General features: G+C 55.0%; 8 protein-coding genes across 8 annotated transcripts; 5 read left to right on the top strand and 3 right to left on the bottom strand.

Moving 5' to 3' along the window:
• Nucleotides 1-355: 355 nt before the first annotated feature.
• On the top strand, nucleotides 356-3,218 carry CAT8 (DNA-binding transcription factor cat8; the record flags this gene model as incomplete). The annotated part of the gene is made up of 2 exons (XM_064802217.1): nucleotides 356-432; nucleotides 494-3,218. The coding sequence occupies 2 exons, from the start codon at nucleotides 356-358 to the stop codon at nucleotides 3,216-3,218; spliced, it is 2,802 nt and encodes a 933-aa protein (XP_064659578.1).
• A 325-nt stretch (nucleotides 3,219-3,543) lies between these two features.
• Nucleotides 3,544-4,145, bottom strand: LTR77_004966 (uncharacterized protein; the record flags this gene model as incomplete). The annotated part of the gene is made up of 3 exons (XM_064802216.1): nucleotides 3,544-3,696; nucleotides 3,769-4,044; nucleotides 4,107-4,145. 3 exons carry the CDS (start codon nucleotides 4,143-4,145, stop codon nucleotides 3,544-3,546), a joined length of 468 nt encoding a protein of 155 aa, XP_064659577.1.
• Nucleotides 4,146-5,134: 989 nt separating this feature from the next.
• On the top strand, nucleotides 5,135-7,410 carry TKL1 (Transketolase; the record flags this gene model as incomplete). Its single annotated transcript, XM_064802215.1, has 4 exons — nucleotides 5,135-5,188; nucleotides 5,301-5,823; nucleotides 5,877-7,240; nucleotides 7,294-7,410. 4 exons carry the CDS (start codon nucleotides 5,135-5,137, stop codon nucleotides 7,408-7,410), a joined length of 2,058 nt encoding a protein of 685 aa, XP_064659576.1.
• Nucleotides 7,411-7,620: 210 nt separating this feature from the next.
• On the bottom strand, nucleotides 7,621-8,187 carry LTR77_004964 (uncharacterized protein; the record flags this gene model as incomplete). The annotated part of the gene is given in 2 exon segments (XM_064802214.1): nucleotides 7,621-7,673; nucleotides 7,686-8,187. The coding sequence occupies 2 exon segments, from the start codon at nucleotides 8,185-8,187 to the stop codon at nucleotides 7,621-7,623; spliced, it is 555 nt and encodes a 184-aa protein (XP_064659575.1).
• A 615-nt stretch (nucleotides 8,188-8,802) lies between these two features.
• LTR77_004963 (uncharacterized protein) lies at nucleotides 8,803-11,314 on the top strand (the record flags this gene model as incomplete). Its single annotated transcript, XM_064802213.1, has 2 exons — nucleotides 8,803-9,731; nucleotides 10,246-11,314. 2 exons carry the CDS (start codon nucleotides 8,803-8,805, stop codon nucleotides 11,312-11,314), a joined length of 1,998 nt encoding a protein of 665 aa, XP_064659574.1.
• Nucleotides 11,315-11,678: 364 nt separating this feature from the next.
• LTR77_004962 (uncharacterized protein) lies at nucleotides 11,679-12,372 on the top strand (the record flags this gene model as incomplete). The annotated part of the gene is made up of 3 exons (XM_064802212.1): nucleotides 11,679-11,771; nucleotides 11,836-11,878; nucleotides 11,999-12,372. 3 exons carry the CDS (start codon nucleotides 11,679-11,681, stop codon nucleotides 12,370-12,372), a joined length of 510 nt encoding a protein of 169 aa, XP_064659573.1.
• A 408-nt stretch (nucleotides 12,373-12,780) lies between these two features.
• Nucleotides 12,781-13,732, top strand: LTR77_004961 (uncharacterized protein; the record flags this gene model as incomplete). Its single annotated transcript, XM_064802211.1, has 2 exons — nucleotides 12,781-12,983; nucleotides 13,036-13,732. 2 exons carry the CDS (start codon nucleotides 12,781-12,783, stop codon nucleotides 13,730-13,732), a joined length of 900 nt encoding a protein of 299 aa, XP_064659572.1.
• A 1,010-nt stretch (nucleotides 13,733-14,742) lies between these two features.
• RIB1 (GTP cyclohydrolase II) lies at nucleotides 14,743-15,918 on the bottom strand (the record flags this gene model as incomplete). The annotated part of the gene is made up of 1 exon (XM_064802210.1): nucleotides 14,743-15,918. One exon carries the CDS (start codon nucleotides 15,916-15,918, stop codon nucleotides 14,743-14,745), a length of 1,176 nt encoding a protein of 391 aa, XP_064659571.1.
• Nucleotides 15,919-16,223: the final 305 nt, after the last annotated feature.

Genomic DNA, 16,223 nt, shown 5'->3' with positions numbered 1-16,223 from the left:
GAGAGCACCTGTTTCGACCCCCGGAATCCTCCCCAGAAGAACGACGGGACGGGTCAGGAACCTCTTGCAGCATTTTCACTTCCCAAAATCACGACTTCACTCTTCGCACCATAAAGAAGAGCTGTTTTTGGATCGACCTGTTGGACTGTGCTGGCCGTTTACTTGCCAATAGTTTGGCGCTTCCTCCCAGGAGCGGATGACGACGGCGTGTTCCCCACAGCGAGCGCTTCCCCCAGCCTGTGCGCGAAAGCCAAATCGGCTTTGTGTTTCGCTGAACCATCGGTTCTGATTTACCAGCCTTTGCTCTATTATTTGTATATACCGTGAGCCTGGCTGGTTCAGAACGTTGCCTGTCATGCCTGGGATTCTACCAATGAAGGTCATTAAGGTGGGCACGAATGCGCAATCGCGGATCGCGCAGGCGTGCGATAGGTTGGTTAACACACGAGCTGAGATGGAAGGGACGAGCATGGTGCTGATGTTACGGCGGCAGGTGTCGGAGTAAGAAGATACGCTGCGATGGCGTCCGGCCGACTTGTTCGCAGTGTTCGAATGTTGGGTTCGAGTGCAAGACGAGCGATAAGCTGAGCAGGAGGGCGTTTCCACGCGGCTACACGGAATCGTTGGAAGAGCGGGTACGAGCGCTAGAGTCGGAAGTGAGGGATTTGAAAGACTTGTTGGACGAGAAAGATGAGAAGATCGATATGCTGTCAAGGCTGCATTCGCAGTCGACGCATGCGTTCCAGCTGCAGTCTCCACGAAGGACGTCCACGGAGTCAGCGGAACCGAAGTCGCAGAAGGAGACACCTGTGGAATCGCCTGCGGAAAAGGAGGACTTGTTCAAAGTGCAACAGTCGCCGTACTTACTCGATGGTGAGGGTACGGACTCTTACTTTGCAGGCACATCGAGCAGCAGAACATTCATCGAGGCGTTCAAGCAGAAGGTGCAGGAGAAGGGACAGTCGACGTCCGAGATCTACACGGACAACTTGCTTCCTCATAGTGTTAAGTCGTCTGATACAGGCGGCGAGGAGAAGGAAGTTGTGTGGAAAGCGCCACCGAGACTGGTGTCGGATCAACTGGTCAACGTCTTCTTCCAGGAATGGGCGCCAGTGTTCCCAGTCTTGCACCGACCGACGTTCCTGACGCTTTACGAAAAGTATGTTGCCGATTCGGAGCAGGTCACTGACAAGGCAGAGCTGGCGCAGCTCAACCTAGTGTTCGGTATCGCAGCTCTGTCGAGTGGCACTCGCAAGTCGGACGACCTTGAAAGCTTCCAGAGCCAGTGGAAAGCAGCCATCGATGCCGTCTTGAAAGAGAACTCGATGCCGACGCTACAGGCTCTGGTGCTGGCGCAGATATTCTGCATTCTGCAAGGAGACTACACTGCCCTGCTGACCTACAAAGGTCTTTCGACAACCCTTTCGGCACGTCTTGGTCTTCATCAGTCGCAGAAGCGATTCACATTGGGCACGCTGACATGCGAGACCCGCAAGAAGGTGTTCTGGACATTGTACACCGTCGACTGCTTCTCCGCTGTGTCCCTTGGTTTGCCAAAGCACATTAAGGATGCCGATGTGCATTGCGAGTTCCCGACCGATGCGGATGACGAGTATGTGACGGAGCGTGGCTTCCAGCCTACATTGCCTGGCGAGTCGACGAAGGTGTCCAGCGCCCTTGCGCTGTTCCGCGCTGCTCTGATCCTGTCAAAAGTGCTGGAAGAAGTGTTCCCAGCGAAGACATCATACGAACTGTCTTTGAAGAAACTGTCGGATCTTTCGGATGAGTTGGATAACTGGAGCTCCTCGCTGGCACCGCATCTGCGCTTGCAGTTCGTTCAGGATAAGCCGAGTACTGGGACTGTCAACAGTCGGTCGCCGATACTGTCGCTGGCGTACCACTACATCCGCGCTTTGATCCAGCGGCCTGCGATCTGCTCATCCTCGCTTGGTGGGAGGTCTTCATCATCGATGATCATCATGGCCAACTCTTGCAAGCACATTGTCCAGATCATACAGCTACTGAACGAGCGAGGACTCAGCTTCGCCTTCTGCCTCAACCGCGATGAGCTGCTCGTCACTGCTGGTTTCGGCTTGCTGTTCCAAGGCCTCACTCTGGATCCCAGCAGCAAAATCCTCAAAGACAATCACAAGATGCTCTACGCTGTCTTTGGCGTCCTCGAAAAGTCGCATGCACCGTGTGCGTCAGAGTTCAAGCGTGTTGCATGCATGTTCATCCCTTCTCCACCATCACCAAAACCGCGGATGGAAGCACCACTGAAGCCTAATAACAAGCTACCGTCGATATCCCGACACAATTCGGATGGCGCAGTGGTGGAGAACGACAAGACAACTTCACCTTCTACTACGAAGAAACAGCTCAAAGCTATTGCTTCTCGCCTTACCGCAGGGAGCATCTTGAAGCAGCCTCCGTCGTTCAACGTCCCGGATCACCGCCGATCGACTGTCCACAGCATCAGTCTCCACCCGCACGGCGTGCCCAGCCAAAGCCAGCCGTCCTTACAACCACCCACCGCCCGCTACGACCCATCGTCGATGTCTCGCTCAGAACCCGCTCGAAGCCCGGTCAACATCTACAGCCGTCCACCTTCTGCCGCCCAACGTCCAGCCGCACGCCCTCCCCAGACAACACAACACATCAAACCCAAGCCCCCGCGCGCCCAGACCCTTACCAACCTCGACTATCTTTCCTTCGGCACCGAGCACGACATCCAACCCCAGCCCCGTCCCAACACCCAACCTGTCAAGCCCGAACCCGGACCCACGGACTGGGAGAAATTCCTCGGCGACATGGACAATGGCCAAACAAACATCTATGACGCATGCTATGGCGGCGGTCAGCCAGTCGATGCTCGGCTCGACATCCCGTCTTTCGGAACACACCACAACAACCAGTCCACCGGCACCATCAATGACGTAGCCTGGAACGGGGACCTCTGGGCCTTGAGCACGACTGATACGAACACGAGTGTGAATTCGATGTTGACGACGAGTAGTGGCGGGCATCCGGACAGTATTCTGTCGTTCGAGACGGAGGATGGGAGTGGGAACGGGAATAGCAGCACGGAGGACTTCACTTACACGGGGAACGGGCAGTGCATGTCGAACGATGTGTATCGGGGGATCGTGATGCCGGAGTTCGGCCCGGGGGATGATTTGGGGTATGGGGATGGGTGGGATAGCAGTTTGAATTTGTGAAGATGAAGAGTAATCCTCTGGAGAAGACCGGTACAGACGGAACATGCGGTTTTAAAAGAAGACGTGGACGAGGATACCCAGCTTCGCGGCGCGCCCTCTCGTTTGGAAAAGCAACATCTTGGAAGGTCGATTTTGATTGAGATACCACTTTCGCCACTATCACGGAACTCGAGAATGTCTTGGATGGGAGCAACAGGACAGTACAGTACATAGTGTATAACACGCATAATTTACGGCCATGACAATAAGTACTTGCTGCGCTCTAGTACATTCACATCGCTGTCGCTAGTACGCCATCAGGAAGTTGACAAAACCAGCTTCCTATTTACTGCTTAGTATCGCCTTTCTTCACATTCTCTACGTCCTTGCCTTTCTTCAGCTCTGGTCCCTCCTCGCCCTTTGCTGGGACATGATTCTCGACGGTTGCATCTTCGACTTGGCGCTTGTAGTATACCCAGCCTAGGAAGCCAAACCCGGCCTATACACAATGGGAGGAGATATTAGCAAATCTTAATCTCCAAACTAATTTGTCGTCCTGAAGACTACCCACCAAAGCAAACACCGCAACCAACCCCGCCGCCACACTCTTCGGCGCCCCATGCTTCCCCAACCACCAACTCGCCATCCACTTCATCGTCGGCGTCACGAAGACTTTCCGCTCATGCTCCAGGTCCGGATTCAGCGTGTACAGTAGTCCTATCAGCGCCAAGAGGATGAAGGTCAAGGTGATGGCTGTGAAGATTTGGATGAAGAAGAGGGCGAGGGCGATGTTCTTGGTGGTTTCGAGGACTTCGAAGCCCGCGGCTACGAGGGGGGTGACTTGCTCCTGTTGGAGTCAGTCTATTTCTTGGAAGAGCAGCATGGGTGGATTGTATTGCTTGGACTCACGAAGGCGGCGTTTATTTCGCGGGAGTACGGGATTCCCATCGTGATGGGTGTCGTATGTACAGGAACAGAGGCTAGAAGGGGGCGGCGAGCGCCAGCCTATTGCTCTCTCTCGGGGTATGATTGTGTACTATAGTGCTGCAATTTCTCGAATACTGGCTCGCCTGCTCGCTCTGATGAAATGGGATGGCATGACGTCGCGGCTCGCTTGATGAGCAGGGGTGTCGTAGGGGCTGCGCCTCGAGATGTAGTGTTGAGAGACAATGTTCATACAGGAGGACAAAGTAAAATAAGGAAAGGAAGAGCATATGTGGTGTCGTAAGGCGAGTGTCTCAAGACGAGCACACTGGTTCTCGCAGACCAAGAGGGGCGTTCAAACTCTCTTTAGACTACAGAGATAGTCGCTTCCGTGGCTCTTTAGAGACAAGTACAACGTATTGGGACTGTCTATAGCCACCTGGTATGCTGCGACCCAAGTACTGCTGTCAGGTCGATGTGGTATGCGTCGAGGATAGCCACCAGAGGTGGCCTTGTTGTCATTACAGCCTGAGCCGTGATATGCCTCAACGTGCCCCCTTACGGCAGATCTGCTCGAGTCCTACGCCGTCCTGGTGGACCCAGTACTCACCGATCTAGTCTCTCACGAATGTCTTATGCAGAAAGCATCGCCCATGATTCAGCAATTGGTCAGGGCAGCTGACAGCTCGACTTTGTCAAGCCTTGCTAAGGAGGTCGCTGTTCAATGCGAGTGAGATGATTCCAAACGCACTGGAGAAACCTCATTATACCACAACAAGTGAGTCGTAGAGACGTTTCAAGTGACATTGTCTTCTTCAGACCAACGACAACAACAATTGAGAGAGTGAGAAGAAGAAAAGGAGATTTATTTAGCCGGGGGCTCGAAATCATCCCACCACTAGCGCCCTCTCAACCTCTTGCACGAGCTGGACGTCATATTTAACAATTTTTCTTGCCGTCACCGCCGCAACACCTCCATCTTCACCCATTGGAACGACGAATACAACGCAATCATGGGTTACGGAAAGAATGACGAGTTGGCTATCAACACCATCAGAACCCTCGCGGTATGTAGCCTACCCGCCGTGCCCCGCCAATGCCTTCAACGTGAAGCAGCAAAGAGCAGAGGAGGTGAAGCAGATATCACAAGACAATGGCTGACACGGACGATACATACAGGTCGATGCCACCTTCCAGGCAAACTCCGGCCACCCAGGCGCGCCCATGGGCATGGCCCCGGTCGCCCACATCATCTTCAACAAGTTCATGACCTTCAACCCCAAGAACCCCGATTGGGTCAACAGAGATCGCTTCGTGCTGTCCAACGGCCACGGATGCATGCTGCAGTATGCACTGCTCCACCTGTTCGGCTATGGCGTGAGCTTGGACGACCTCAAGAGCTTCCGTCAGGTCGACAGCATCACGCCTGGTCACCCAGAAGCACACGATACGCCTGGCATTGAGGTGACAACGGGTCCTTTGGGCCAGGGTTTCAGCAATGCTGTCGGTCTGGCTATTGCACAGCAGCACACTGCGGGTGTGTTCAACAAGCCGAACTACGAGCTGATCAACAACCACACATACTGCTTCTTCGGTGATGGCTGCGCTATGGAGGGCATTGCCAGCGAGGCTGCTTCGCTTGCCGGCCATCTGCAGCTCGGCAACCTCATCTGCATCTACGATGACAACCACATCTCCATTGGTAGGCGCAGAGTGCTTGCTTGCCTGTGGGTTGGTCGCTAATATATTTTGCAGACGGCGACACCAAGGTCTCGTTCACTGAAGACGTCACCAAGCGATTCGAATCGTATGGCTGGCACACACAGTGGGTCAAGGACGGTGACAATGACCTTGAGGGCATCGAGGCTGCCATCCAGAAGGCCAAGGACGTCAAGGACAAGCCTTCCATGATCAAGCTTACCACCACCATTGGCTTCGGCTCCAAGCTTCAGGGCACTGGCGGTGTGCACGGCAACCCATTGAAGGCCGACGACTGCAAGCAGGTCAAGGAGAAGTTTGGCTTCGACCCAGAGAAGATGTTCGTCGTCCCACAAGAGGTCTACGACTCCTACGGCAAGCATGCTTCGGAAGGTGCGGCTGCGGAGCAAGAGTGGAACAAGCTCCTGGAGAAGTACACCAGCGAGCACAAGGAGGCTGGTGCTGAGCTCAAGAGGCGTCTGACCAGGAAGCTTCCCGACGGCTGGCAGACAAAGCTTCCTGTCTACAAGCCATCTGACGCCGCAGTTGCTTCCCGTAAGCTTTCCGAGGCTGTTCTCGAGGCTATCCATGAGGCTGTGCCTGAGCTCCTTTCTGGCTCCGCTGATTTGACTGGCTCCAACAACACCCGGTGGAAGAACGCCGTCGACTTCCAGCCACCAGCGCTCGGCATCGGCGACTGGGCTGGTCGCTACTTGCGCTACGGTGTCCGTGAGCACGGCATGGCTGGCATCATGAACGGCATGTCCGCCTACGGCACCGTCATCCCCGCCGGCGGCACCTTCCTCAACTTCGTGTCATACGCCGCAGGCTCCGTCCGTCTCTCCTCGCTCTCCCACCAGCGCGTCATCTACATCGCCACTCACGACTCCATCGGTCTGGGCGAGGACGGACCAACTCACCAGCCTATCGAGACGCTCGCTCACTTCCGTGCCCTGCCGAACATGATGGTCTGGCGCCCGGCTGACGGCAACGAGTGCTCTGCTGCCTACTACATGGCTCTGACCTCTACCGAGACCCCATCCATCCTCGCCCTCACCCGCCAGAACCTGCCACAGCTCGAGGGCTCCACCATCGAGAACGGCATCAAGGGTGGCTACGTTGCGCTCGAGGACAAGTCTGCACAGATCACTCTTGTGTCAACCGGCTCGGAAGTCTCCATCTGTTTGGAGGCTGTCAAGTACCTCAAGGACAATAAGAATGTCACTGCGCGTGTGGTGTCTATGCCCTGCACAGAGGTCTTTGACGCTCAGTCGAAGGAGTACCAGCTCTCTGTCATTCCTGATGGCATCCCTGCTATGTCTGTCGAGGTCATGTCGACACTCGGGTGGGAGAAGTACTCGCATGAGCAGTTCGGTCTCAACAGGTTCGGTGCTTCTGGCCCATACAAGGACGTCTACAAGGTACGTTCATGCTTGTCGTTGAGTAGAGACAAGATGGCTGACACTGCTTGCAGAAATTCGAGTTCACGCCAGAGGGCATCTCGAAGCGTGCGGAGGCGACGATTGCATTCTACAAGGACGTCAAGCCGCTGCGCTCGCCGGTCAACCGCGCCTTCCAGCAGCTCATCTAGATGTCGACCTCCGATTATGGCGGTCGAATGATGTGTGCTGGTAAAAGGCTACGGTGCAACGTGGACATGGCGTTTGTGCACACAAACCTTAAGTTGACATGAAGATAGACGAATGAAGCACACTCACGATATCAAATACTGTCAACCCTATCATTCTGCAACTCCCTGCTTTCATCTACATTCAACTCTATCCCACTATGCTCACACCATCTAGCTCATATCAACCCCATACTTCTCCGACATCTCCCCAACGTCCAACGCCACTAGAAACCTACTCACGCAGTTATACGCCGACACTGTCGCCACCACCTCCACAACCTCTCGCTCACTGAACAGCTTCTTCAATTTCTCCATCTTCGCATCCGGCACGATGACATTGAGCGTCATTGCATCTGTGACCTCTACCACCGCCGCATGTCGCTCATCTAGTCCTAAGTCTGAAGCGCTGTTCTTACGATCCTTCAATTTCTCCACAGCTTCAGGCTTGACTTCACCAGTCTGTTGCAGCAACGGCGCATGGGCTTCCCACTCGTACCACGCGGAATTGAGCGCTGCGACGCGGGCGATGGCGATTTCGCGGATAGAGGCGGGGAGGGAGTTTTGGGTGCGGACGGATTTGAGGAAGGCGTTCCAGCCGCCGGAGATGGGAGGGGCGTGCAGCAGGGCTTTGTCGAGTTCGATGAGTTTGCCGCCGCGGCGCTCTTTGACTGCTGTTACGATGGCTTGGTCTTCGGCGTTGGGCATGACGGGGTCGTCGGGGATGTAGGGGAGGCGCATCGTTGCGGTTGGAGAGGGTACTTTGGGTGAGTAGTAAGAAAATACGTGTTATTTGTTAATATGCTTTCGTCTCGCTATACCAGAACTCACTACTGTCCTGTCTTGAGAGGATCAATATTTACACACCCCTCCGATTGACCCCTCCAACAGCAGCGATTTCGGAGGGTGCGTAACCGAACCGCCTGAGAATGTACCGAAGCGTCCACTGCTAGGGAGGGCGAACACCATGAAGACTACTTTGCATGGTGCTTCCAACCCGTCACAAATCCTCTTGAGAAGTAGAAGCCCAGGCCTGCTCAGGAGAAGGACAGAAAAATGCAGAATGGGGAGCTGTCCGGGGCAACGGTCCACCATAATAAAAATCTCAGAGGCCCTTGCTACTCGCGTTATTAATCAACTAGCTTCAACTATGAACTTACTAATAACTCTAAGAACTCGAGCCGTCGGGAACTGCCAATGACGCTCCTGTTCTGACCATGCTATGCATCTTGGCGGTTCTATGCTCGTCCCAATGGCATGGATAGCGATGACAGGACCGACCGATTAGTGAGCCATTGAAGAGTACTTAAGCTGTTCCAGTCCTCCTTGTAAGAAACATCACACAAATTCTCAGCCATGGCACCTTCCATCCTCATCGTTGGCGCGACAGGCAATACCGGCCGAAGCGTTGTTGAAACGCTCCCTGGTTTGACAAAGAATACGGAGCTGTCTTCGCACCGCATCATCGCTCTGACGCGGTCTAGCAAGAGCCCAGCCGCGCAGCAGCTCGCCAAGATCGACCGTGTAGAAGTCGTAGAGCAGAACTGGATTGAGATCACCTCCGACTGGCTGCGCGAGCACGAGGTCAACCGAATCTTCATCGCCCCCCATAACGAACCCACCCAGTTCGCCGAAGAAGGACAGTTCCATGTCAGCGCACTCCAGGCTGGCGTCAAATATGTCGTCCGCATCTCGACTACGGCAGCCAACGTCCACCCCAATTACCCGGCCTACTACCCGCGAACGCACTGGGCGATCGAAGCCATGCTAAGCCAGCCAGAGTTCAAGAGCATGCAATGGACCTCTTTGCAACCGAACGTGTTCTTCTCCATTGTCTTCGGCCCTAGCGTCGAGATGATCAAGAACTTCCGTAAAACGGGAAAGCAGGGCACGTTGTCGATACTGCTTGACGAAGACACGCCGACCGGGGTGATCGACCCGCACGAGATTGGCGTTCTTGCCGCTCATCTTCTGGCTCAGAAGGATACGAGCCCGCACAACAACAAGCGATACGTCCTCAACGGGCCAGAAGACATCACTGGGGCGCAGGTCGTTAAGATGGTGGAGAAGCAGATCGGCGAGCCAGTAAAGGATGTCAAGTTCAAGGACGTGTCGTTCATCGATCAATGGGCGGACAGCGTGTCCGGGTCGAAGAATCTCATTCGAACGGTCAAGTTTGCTCCGGTGACGTCGTGGGAGGGAAAGGCGATGGCGGAGACGACTAGTAAGGAGGTGCTTGAGCTGTATGCGCCGAAGAGGACGGCGGGAGAAGCGTTGGAGCAGATGTTGGAAGGCTAAACAGGCGAGGTTCGCGGCAAGATTGTAGAGCGATAGGCGGAGACGACAGTTTGCTTGCCGCATCGCTGTTGCTGTTGGTGACAATGGCAGATATGTAGACTTCCGTAGGATGACCCAGTCAATCTTTCAAGCTTCACTGCAGCTCTTACACAACCTACAACTGATTTCATTAACAAGCAATTATGTTGTCTTTCACCTCTTGTGTTTTCACGTACGGCCAAAGGCGCAAGAGAACAGGGCATCCCGTCCGCTCTGCCGTCCTTAAGCTTGTGACCGGGTGATTAGTACTATAGTGGGTGACCATATGGGAATACCGCCTGCTGTACGTTTTGCTTTTTGTCCATGAACCGTGCATGAGATGGTCGCCCGTGGGTGAATGTTTTGTTCGTGAGTGAAGTTTTGCTCTGTGGCACTTGTTGTACCGCGGCTCCGGTGAAACTTTCGACCGACCGACCGAACCTTTCTTGCTGCCGTTGCGTTCAAGCGATGTACTTCCATCAGCTCATATGGTGACGAAGCCATGGCAAGAGGCGGCGGCAAGCCCACCAGCAGGCCAAAGGGGCAGGCTCGGAGGACCTCAGCCAAAGATTCAACCGAGCAGGGAGAGGAGGCGGACAGCAGCATCGCCTTGAAAGTGCAGCAGCTATGTCTGGATATCTTCAAGAACGCATTGAAGCCTGAATCCGGTGACCAAGGTACCCTACAGGAGGTCAAAGGCCACCTTTACAACCGGGACTTTGCCACGGCCTTCGGGAAGGAGGAATATCTACGTGTTTACGCCTCGAGGTGGAGTCCCAGCAGAGCGCTCGCATACATTCAGGTGTTTCGCGACATAGAGGAGCATTTGGACGTCCATCAAGACAATGACTTACATGTGGCATGTCTTGGTGGAGGCGCTGGCGGTGAGCTCGTTGCTCTCGCAGGCTGGCACAGCACCCATTTGGATGCAGCCCATGAGGGATCGTTCAAGAACCTTCATCTCCGCCTGATAGACATTGCGAACTGGTTTGGTGTTACGCAATCTCTGCTCAATAGCGTTACTTCCCCACCAGAACTCTCGAAATACGCATCGCAGGCGAAGAAAGACGCCAACAAACCCTTGGTCTGCCCCGAGAATCTGGACGTGGTCTTCCAGCAGCAAGATGTCCTGCATGCGGACCATCAAACGACTGCTGCTTTTGCTGAGACTGTGAAAGGGGCAAATCTCACGACTTTCATGTTCACGCTCAATGAGCTCTACTCAACATCCGTAGCTAAGACGCAGCGGCTGCTCGCTCAACTGACGGAAGCCATGAGCGTGGGAGCCTGTCTTCTGGTCGTCGACAGTCCTGGCAGCTACTCGACCGTCTCAATCAATGGCACCGAGAAGAGGTATCCTATGCAGTGGCTCGTCGACCATACCTTACTTGCTAGAGGAGAAAACGATGCCTCGGGTGCAAAGTGGGAGAAAGTACTCTCGGATGACTCTCGTTGGTTCAGACTCGCAGAGACGTTGCATTACCCCATTGATCTCGAGAACATGCGATACCAAATCCACTTGTACCGAAGGCTGGGCGATGTCGGAGGCTGAATACATCTGGATCTTTACATCAGATGCTAGCATCTGACAAATCTTACCCCAGATCAGATCCGGTGATCGACAGCATGTCCTGCAGGATCCGTGGTCCACGAGACGGGGTAACGGACCAGTGACCGGGAAACTGATTGTGCACTACACAAACTCGGGACCATGACATCAACCGAGGCTCATCGATCCAGCCGCACGCAGCTTTAACTTCACCTGGACTGCAATCGGACATGCTACCGGCGGAGATGTCAGCGATGAGCTGTATAAGAAAGCATATGCTGCGAGTGGTCCACCCAGACACTTAAGCCAACACCTTGACCTCCTCAAATTCATTTGACTTGCTTCGGAAGACTGTCGATCGACCACAATGGCACCATATATTCCCCTGGGCGGAGACGGATACTCCAATGACAAAGAAGCATCCGCAACATGCTACTGCGGCGCCGTGCAGATTGCCGTTGTACGTTGATGCTCCTCAAATTCCAAAGCGGGAACCACCGATTCAAGCTAACGTTACATGTCAGCCCATCGAAGGCGATGGCCTCGTCGATACCTTCCTCTGTAACTGTACGTCAAATTGATCGGTCGAAAGCCGTCCAGGAGAGATGCTGCCAAACGGCGCTGCGAGACGATTCACCCCAACTGTCATCAGGGTGCACTTGCTAACCGTTTTACCCTTGACCTAAGGCACCGACTGCCGCAAGATCACCGCCTCGATGTTCGCCTCCAACTTCATCGTCAAGGACTCTGCGATGAAGCACAACCGCGGCGAGGACAAGCTTACCAAATTCTCTCAAGCCGACACGATCGCGACGGGCAACAACATGACCAACTTCTTCTGCTCTGTTTGCGGGACCTTGATGTATCGACGTAGCTCTGGTTTCCCGGGCATGAGCATCCCACGAATCGGGACCATCGACGACTTCAACCTGCATGAGACGAAGTTCAAGCCGCGGGTTGAGCAGTTTGGGAAGGATCGAGTGTGCTGGTTGAAGGGAGGGGAGGGGGTAGAGCAGTACGTGGGTAACTTTTATGGTGGTGAGGAGAAGAAGGCGGAATGACGTGAGGGCGGTGATCGAGTGTCACCGCAGGCCAAGATGTGAGTATGTAGGACCTTTCATGTTCGCATACCCTTTGGGGGCTTGGTGGGCTTCAAAGATCTGAGACTCAGTGGTCGGGCTGTTGCGCTCCATTGTAGGTAGCGATTCCTAACCCCCTGGATTCTCTTTGCCAGACTTCACGTCTTCACCTCATGGCGTTCTTCGGCAATGAAATCGCCTTTCATGTGAGAAGCTTGTCTGCTTCAGCCGGCTTCTCATTGGCGAGGTGATGTGCAAGTTCTGGTGATCTGGTGAGTTTGCCAAACTCTGTTTCTGCCGCTTCATATCTCTTTGCCCAGCTTCCTGATTTCTTCAACAATCTTGACCCCCACCAGAATTACCACCTTGACGGCGTGGCGTCTACAGAACATGGCGGGCAACTGGCAAGGGCCCCCGTATGCTCCTCCGTGGGCGTACCACGGTCCGCCTCCAGTCTTCACTGCACCACCACCAAACCCTGCTCCACTACCACTCCTGCAAGCTCAGCCAACAACAACCTGGAGCTTCGTTCCGGTCATCAGCCGCACCGACCGCACTCGATCCATTCGTGGTTTTGAAGAGGGGGGCCCCAAGTAAGTCCGGTCGAGAAGAACCACCACGTGATGTTTCACTAACACTGCTTAGTCTCAGCACAGAAATGGTCACGATTGATGTCAGCAACGGCGAAAACCGGGAGAGATTTGTTGTGCACAAAGAGCTTATTATGAAGCACTCTCGGTACTTCAGAGGCATGTTTGGCAACAACTTCTGGGAGGAGGCAAAAGACGAATACACGACTATGGATTCCGTCGATCCAGAGGCGTTCAAGCTTCTTCAGAGGTTCATCTACACCGGTGTCGTTTACAGTCGCGCAGACGAGCAATTCAGGCCGTCGAATCAGACAAGCGAAGACCCAGAATGGGCAAAGTTGTGGAGTGCCTGGGAGCTCGGGGACAAGATCAACTCTGCCACGTTCATGGATGCCGTCACCGACGCCGTCCGAGCGAAGATCACAGACGACGACGACTGCATGTGCCCGATCTCCGGCATCCAGGGCATCTTCAACATTGGCCCCAGCTCCTCCGGCATCCGCAAGTTGCTGGTCGATGCTGCGGTCTGGCGCTGGGACAGACGCACTCTCACGGCACTGCGCCCAGACTGCGAGCTGCCTCACAAGTTTCTGCACGACTTTGCGGTCGCGTCCATGGGCTCTCGCAGCCGCTTTGCCGCTCAGCACGGCGCTGAAGGACACGCGCAAGAGGCCGCAGTCGATCCATTGGACGAATCTTCTCCATGCGTGTATCACAATCACGATCTGGTTTGCTACCAGGACGAGATTTGATGCGAGCGAAGGAAGGAGTAGCAGGCGTCTCGAAAAGTGGCAAGGGATCAAAAGGCCTCGAAACGCCACCTATAGTGTGATCGTGTCTCGGAGAACATACTCCCGACGAGAGGCCTACGCTACTATCTTGCTTCGTTGCGGTGGAAGGTTCAGGGCTTCGTCTTCTTTTGGCCGGCGTCCATGCTAGTCCCTGATGCAGGCTCAAATACTTCACATGAGGTCTTCACTCAAACGTTCGCTCGTATATCCCTGTTCGGTCCACGCAGCTCGTAAGCGGCCATATGGTCCTACGCGTCTCGATCATCCTGGTTATCGCGAGAGTCCTGGGCCATTTCCGCCACAATGACTCACGTGAGGTACCATCCATGTACATTTGATTGATGCTGTTGAGACCGAACATCACTGCGTAGCGTTCATTGTTCCTTATGTACATCGGAAGCACGGTATGTACATGCTCTCTTCAAGTCCAGCATCTATTGTGTTCGCGAAACTAGAGTCTGACCTGACTGGCTCGCCCTTCGGACCACCAGCGTGCGGTCTTTGCACATCCACTGCCACTCCGTGCCTTGCAAGTACTCGATGGACAGGGACCCCATCCTGGCCGAGTGTTCGTTTGACGCCCAGCGGTCCAGCAAAGCCGGCGATTTTGCTCCGGCCAATCGCTCATACGTCCATTGACTTCCAGATTCCTGAGCTGTACTGATCAGGAGAACCAGCAGTCCGGCATCGGCACGTTTTCGGTTGATTGTGCTCAAGGTCGTTGACCGTGGCCTCTTCGGTGCGTCGATCAATGGCCACCCTCTCAATCAGTTGACGCAGGGGTTGACACGGTGCTGCTCTTGCCTCCGCTGGACACCGCATGGGCGGCTGCTGTGAATGGCACGGTACCAGCACATCCAAGCATCGAGCTCGCAGCTCCATTCTGGCAGCTTCGCGGTGTGCATGCAACCAGTTGCTCGGACATCATCGCCACATTCGGTTCATCTTGATACCACATCCCATGTTCACCTTCACCCACTGCTGAACATATGCTTAAACTTCTCAATCTTCGTCGAGATATACTTCTCCACCTCCGGCCCATGCACGCCCTCCTTGCCGCCTGTCCGCCACGCCAACGGAATCATCGGCACCCTCTCAACCACATTCACCTCCCGTCCCGGACCCTCCACTGCCCGCACTTTCTCCGGGTTGTTCGTGAGTAATCGGATACCCATATCGCCGCCAAGTCCGAGATCCAGAAGCATGGAAGTAGCCAGTCCATAGCTCCGCGCGTCGCCAGGGTGTCGAAGGAGTAAGTTGGCTTCCATAGTATCGTGTCCAAGGTCCTGGAGGTTGTACGCTTTGAGTTTACTGAGCAGACCAATCCCACGACCTTCCTGGCGCAAATAGATAATAACGCCTCCACACGAAGGCATAGCAGGCGGATCGTCGAATAACGGCCTCTGACTCGGCGAAGCACTCCCCGGCGTATTCGACGGCGTAGGCCAAGGCAACGACATCAACCTCGCCGCCTCATCCAACTGTTCCCCACAATCACATCTCGCCGACCACACCGTCTCGCCCGTGTAACACTCACTATGAATCCTCACCAGCGGCGGCCCCAAATCCTTCTTCTCCATCCCCACTCCCGCACCCTCCTCCCCAACCCCAGCGTCCCGCCTAATCGCATCCACCCTCCTACTGCTCGTGCGCCCGGGATACAACGTCCCCGTGTACGCCCCCCTAATCATGCGATCCCTTTCACTCTCCCCCGGCCTCTGGCGATCCAAACTCTTACTCCGAATATTCGGCCCGAACACAATAGCCAAATGCTCCTTATCATCCACGTTATTATGGTACAAATGCAACCACATCTCCGTCCCCGTCGTCGTTGGGATGCGCGCGCGCACTTCGCACGTCACTTCGGGTAGTTCGGCGAGGAATTGCGCTCTCTCCGTGACTTCCGCTTCGCCGCCTACGCTGTGCTTGTGCGGGTGCGAGGCTCTGTCGTGGCGCTGACCTTCGGTCTCCGGGGTGCGCGGGGGTGTGAAGGCGGGGCTCACGAGGGGTGGCGGGACTTGTACGAGCTGGTCTTCGTCTTTCGTCAGATGGAGGTCGGAGATGCCACGGTCGCGGGCCTGCGGACGAGGGCGGGGGGAGGCGGCGGGGGTGAACGCTGGTGAGGCGTGGGCGGGGAAGTCGGGCATCTTGGGCGGACGCTCTCAACACGTGTGTTGCGAAAGCAGAAGGGAAGAGTGGTATATACAAGTCGCTGGAACGCTGATGTCAGAAAACAAAGGTACTTGTCATGAGGTCGGACTCGACATTTCTAAGCCGAGGTCGGAAGTGTTGCGGTGGTGGTGGTGCTTTCGGATGCTGACTACGGCCTTCGACATGCTGCAGGGTGGGCGGCAGCCTTTCTGCTAGGCCATGGCACCATTGCGGGTGAGCATTGGCGATGCAGAGCAGTGTCAGCAGTGTCCGACAGAGGCGAAAGACTCGAAGCAGATTC

The sequence above is a fragment of the Saxophila tyrrhenica genome (genome assembly GCF_035928015.1).
Source record: "Saxophila tyrrhenica strain CCFEE 5935 chromosome Unknown scaffold_7, whole genome shotgun sequence".
Lineage (NCBI taxonomy): Eukaryota > Fungi > Ascomycota > Dothideomycetes > Mycosphaerellales > Extremaceae > Saxophila > Saxophila tyrrhenica.
Note: the sequence above shows the minus strand (reverse complement) of the source record. Positions and strands in the feature narration are given on the sequence as shown.